The sequence below is a fragment of the Otolemur garnettii genome, unplaced genomic scaffold (genome assembly GCF_000181295.1).
Source record: "Otolemur garnettii isolate 467f Iridium unplaced genomic scaffold, OtoGar3 scaffold00005, whole genome shotgun sequence".
NCBI lineage: Eukaryota > Metazoa > Chordata > Mammalia > Primates > Galagidae > Otolemur > Otolemur garnettii.
In genome coordinates this window covers 972816-977632 of record NW_003852400.1, presented here as the reverse complement: position 1 = coordinate 977632, position 4817 = coordinate 972816, and the positions used below count along the sequence as shown (strand labels likewise).

The 4817-nt window shown below is 46.5% G+C and overlaps 1 protein-coding gene across 1 annotated transcript in view; it reads right to left on the bottom strand.

The window, feature by feature from the left end:
• The window catches only part of LAMB1 (laminin subunit beta 1), a 75329-nt gene that overhangs the window by 34442 nt on the left and 36070 nt on the right, over nucleotides 1-4817 (bottom strand). The window contains exons 14-19 of the mRNA XM_023519583.1: nucleotides 3870-4028; nucleotides 2921-3048; nucleotides 2598-2721; nucleotides 1990-2194; nucleotides 1212-1355; nucleotides 779-1010 (exon numbers count right to left, since the gene is read on the bottom strand). Of these exons, the coding sequence (XP_023375351.1) occupies nucleotides 779-1010; nucleotides 1212-1355; nucleotides 1990-2194; nucleotides 2598-2721; nucleotides 2921-3048; nucleotides 3870-4028 (992 nt within the window). The remainder of the gene's footprint in view (nucleotides 1-778; nucleotides 1011-1211; nucleotides 1356-1989; nucleotides 2195-2597; nucleotides 2722-2920; nucleotides 3049-3869; nucleotides 4029-4817) is intronic.

The window sequence follows — 4817 nt, the reverse complement described above, 5'->3', positions numbered from 1 at the left end:
CTTTTTAAAACAAAAATCCTAGAGGTGAATGGATATTAAGATGGAGAAAATCTACTGACATGGAAAGGTGGAGACCCCTGTACCCTCTAAAAGTAGATCACAACAGTGTGTCTGCATTTCTGAATTTGCAGTGAATAGTGTCAGTCAGCATATGATTTTTCTCATATGGACTATTTTTTAATCTGCTGAGCTGGACTATTAATGTTCCAGGAGGCATGTTCTATGTCTTATTACTGGGTATTGAATGGAGTGCTTTGCATACATAATTATTCAATGGACACTTGCTAGCTAGAGAACAGATCTCCTTAGGCACATAGTCTCCTGGAAATTGTAGTTGCATAAAATGTTTTGAAAAACAAAGCTGTTAAAAGCTTTTTAAAATGATCCCACTTGGATTTGGTTTCTACTTCAATCCAAATTCAGCATTAGCATTACACAACTCTCACCCTAGGCCAGAAGATGTGGAGACAGAGGCCTAACTTCTACACAGAAGCTGTGATAAATTCTAGGAACTCGGATCATTCTTTAAGAGGACAGATTCAAGTCAGTTTTATTTGCTGCAGTATCACCAGCACCAGAACAGTGCCTGGCACATAGCAGCTGTGAACTAAATACGTACTAGATAAATAAACAAGTTCCTAGAAAATACTGAGGTCACTGGAAATGAATGAGCCCCCTGGCGCCCGGTAGAAATGAACTCTGTGGTTTGTCTCAGATGCGGTTTGCTCAGCCCAAGACTACCTCGTTCTCCTTACTCTCACGGGCAGTGTTCACATACCTTTCGCAGTTATGACCTGTGGTGTAGTCCTGGCAGCTCAAGCACTCCCCTGTCACTGAGTCGCAGTCATCAGCATGGCCATTACACTGGCAGGGCTGGCAACTGGGAAAGCCCCAGTGCCCGGGTAAGCACCGGTCACACTGCCGAGCATACACTCCCTGGAAACAGTGGCACTGGCCAGTGACAGGATCACAGAAGGCATTGAGAGAGCCTTGCAGATGACACTCACAAGCTAAAGGAACCAAGCACAGCAGTGAGAAATTCCTCTGGTGGAAACATGCCCTCTTAAACACACCCTGTCCCCACCTCAGAATGCTCATAGGCTCGTGAGATCCACTTCTGGCATGAAGCATCATCTTTGCAACAGTGGACCCCTGCCCAGATGGCGCAGTTAAACTGAAGGAACACATGACATTGCTTCCGAGGAACTTACCTTTGCACCCACTGGGGCCGAAGCCGAAGGTTCCAGGTGCACATCTGTTGCAGGTTCTTCCAACCACATTTGGCCGGCACTGACACTGGCCTCCATTAGGGTCACACACGGAACTTAAGGAACCCTGAGGGTCACATTCGCAAGCTGCAGGAGAAAGAGACCAGAAGCTATGACACAGAGCAGCACGTCACAGAGTCTCTGAACCAGCCTGCAGCCTTTCCTCTGGCTTGCCGGCATCCTTTGGGTCCTTTACTACTCTGGCTCATCCAGAATTCTCCTTTCAAACAGTGTCATCCCTCAGTGCATGGAAGGGAAGAGAGAGGAGGCAGAGCCAGCAGATCAAAGACGTTTTTCCAGGCAGGAGGTCATTAAGGGTTTATACCCTTGCTTTCAAAGCTCAGATATCACGGGACATTAGACCAAAGCCCAGTGACCTTTGGGGGCTGGTCTGACCTTTCAAAGAGAAACACAGATGTTTAAGTTACTTGATGCTTCCTTCTGCTTCCATCCCCACTCCCCGTCCCTGCCTGTGGAAACACTACATCCTCACGGACATTAGTCTCCTATTACTTGCATACTTCTTGATTATAGGTTCCAGCTTCGATGGCACTTTATCACTAAAACATTATTTCAAAAAAAAATAAAGACACACTATAGGTAAGACACTATTTTCTTTGTGCTGTGTAACAGAACTGTGGGGCATGCACTGTGACGCTCCTCCTGTACAGCTTTTCGGTACGCTGAGAGCCAGGAGCAGCAGCTGCTAGGCAGTACCTACCCAGGCCCGTCTGGTGTAACAGGGCAGAAATGCTGAAGATGATGTTTCTGCAAACATCTGTCATGGGTGTTTTCACAACGCTTCTGCTGTTCTCCAAGCATCGGTATCTCTGAAAGGTTTCCCAGGCACTGTTGGTGACCACCCCGTCTCCTGAGCCTCCCACAGTGAAGATGTCCAGCGATTTGCAGTAGGGCATGAGGACGAGCTGTGAAGAAACCAGAACAGCCGGACGGCCTTAGGGTGGTACCCGGAGCTACCAGGTCCAGTGGGCAAACACACAGAAGCCCGAGATGCTTCTTTGACTTTTGAACAGAAAGAGTTAGACTCATTAAAAAAAGTGAAAATCTTTCCATTCTTAAATACTCTGGGCAAGAAATACTTTACTAGAGCTTGATGGTTTTTGAAGTGCTAGTTTTTTAAGGCACTTTATATTTTCAGAAGGAAGCAGCCTGAACACATCCTTTGCACACAGTGTAAGCAAAGTAACCTTGGAGGCAAGACACAATGATTCTGTCCAACTGTTCAGTGTTACCCGGCTATAAAATGCCCCAAGGACGTGCTGGACATGGTCTGCCCAGTGCCTGCGCAGGAAGTGACCCGTCACTTACGGAATCGATCAGCGTGTAGGGGCTCTCCACGGCGCTGTCAGAGGAGGTGTACTGGGGCAGCTCCAGCCTCACCGTGTAGTTCACACCCTTCTCAAAGCACACTGGGCGGGGAAGGACGACATATCTGCCCCAAGAGAGAAAGATGACAATGAAAGTAACCTTTCAGAACCCAAAGAATTAAGATCGAAACAAAAGTTCTATGCTGATAATGCCAAAGCAGAAAAACCAATAGTCAACGCCTGAAATGGTAACGCCACAGCTCACAAGACACAGAAAAATATCAGCATGCATTAGTTCTGTGAAGCTGCCACTGGCACACTGACCTCGAGCCTGGAGATAATGACACCACCTGGTTGTCGTCATCGGGAACAGTGTTGCCACATCGGCTGCTGGTTGGAATCTTTCCAGGTCGCTGCACTGTGATGACAGCTTTTTCCCAGTGGTCAGGTAGCTAGAGTAAGAAATAATCAAAGCACCATCTGCATTAGCCCACCGCCGCCTGTTTATAAAGATTTCTCCGAATCAGTCATCTGCCACGTCGAAACAGAAAACACATGGCTGCTTTTCCTCTCCCTCTGGTCCCCCACACAAGAAACACCTCCCAACCGTTCTCTCTGCCTCTTCCCAATGTCCCTCTCAGTCCACTCTCAAGCAGCTCAGATAATAACAATCCCCTGCTCAAAATCCCCCAGTAGCTTCCTGTCCAAATTCAGTTACAGCTACTAGCACCTCCTACCAAGTATCTTTATCCAGCTCTGTGGAAACGATTTTCAGAAAAGTTCTCTCCTCCCCACTGCTCACACTCGTCCTTACTTCCTCTTGTGTCAGCCTAGCACAATTCCATCCACGCTTTAAGGCCCAGATCTGATTCCCTAAGAAACACTGGTAGCCCCTGGCTCAGCTCAGCCGGTATGAGCAGGTCCATCTGTGGGCACCACTGTGCTCTCTGCTGTGACACCGTCCCCTTTGGCCTTTCTTTCCAGTTAGGGCTTTGTGTCTGTCACTGGGCAGCCAGACTGTGTGTAAGGGAAGACATGACACATTCTCATCACCATGTGGTCCTCAGCAAGGTCAAGTGTCTAACAAGAGGTCACTAAATATTTGAGAAACTGGATTCAAGAAGAATAAGTTACATTTTAATTTCCATAGAGGACCTGAGAAAGTCAGAGGCTGGTCTGTACTGAGGCAACCTTCAAATTTCACAAAACCCAAAAACACACAGGACCCCTGAGAGGTACCCCCTCCCCTCCCTCCTTTTAGTTTGGTTTTTACCTGTGGCTCATAGCGAATCAGGATATCATACTCCATGGAATATGGTATGTTGTCAATGAAAAACTCCAGATAGGACCCTTCGGGCACGCGGACGAAGCCGGCTCCGGTCCAGGAGGGAATCCGGTCCTGGATATACTGCCGCTCCACTATGCTGACCCCCTGGGGGAAATGGGGCAGCAGTCACACTTGGTTTGAAAGGAATCCAATTACACTTAAGAGATGATTCAAAGTCACCCAGAGATTCAAAACTGTGACATGAAGGCTATGTTAACCAGTTGGATGAAAGTATTCCAAATTGTATACAGAAACAACCCACTGTACCCCATGATAGCATTAATGTACACAGCTATGACTAAATTAAAACAAACAAACAAACAAACAAACACACCTGTGGCTATCTTATATCTATTTTTCAGTCATGTTTTCCCCAATAGATTATTAAAAGTTTTTGATAAACAGGAAATTAGTTTCATTTTTTGTGATTGTAGTCGTCTTGGGACATTGAAGGTGGGACACCAAGGCTTGGGATATACCTTAAATGATACGACCAGGAGAATAAGCAACATAAAGGCAGGAAGGAGAACTTCCTGAGAGCTGTGATGAGCACGTCTCTGCAAGGCTGTGCCAGTACGCAGGGATTTCTTTCTAAGTCTTTCATTGGCACAAGTGAACAAGGGAAGAAACCTGATATGATGATGACTGCTCATTACCGATAAGTTAATTCTGATTAACTGTTTACTGGATTACTGTAACATATCTGTGGTTGTCATCTCCAAAGAGCAGCCATCAGTTCCTCTATTCCCTGTATTTATCTGTGTGCAGCTTTTCCCATTAAGAAGGACAACTTATGTTATTCTCTCTGTGAATGTGGGCTGGCCCTGTGACCAAAAGAATGTGAGGAAATGACATTCTGGGACTTCTGAGCTCAGGCTTTAAGAGGCCTGCAGC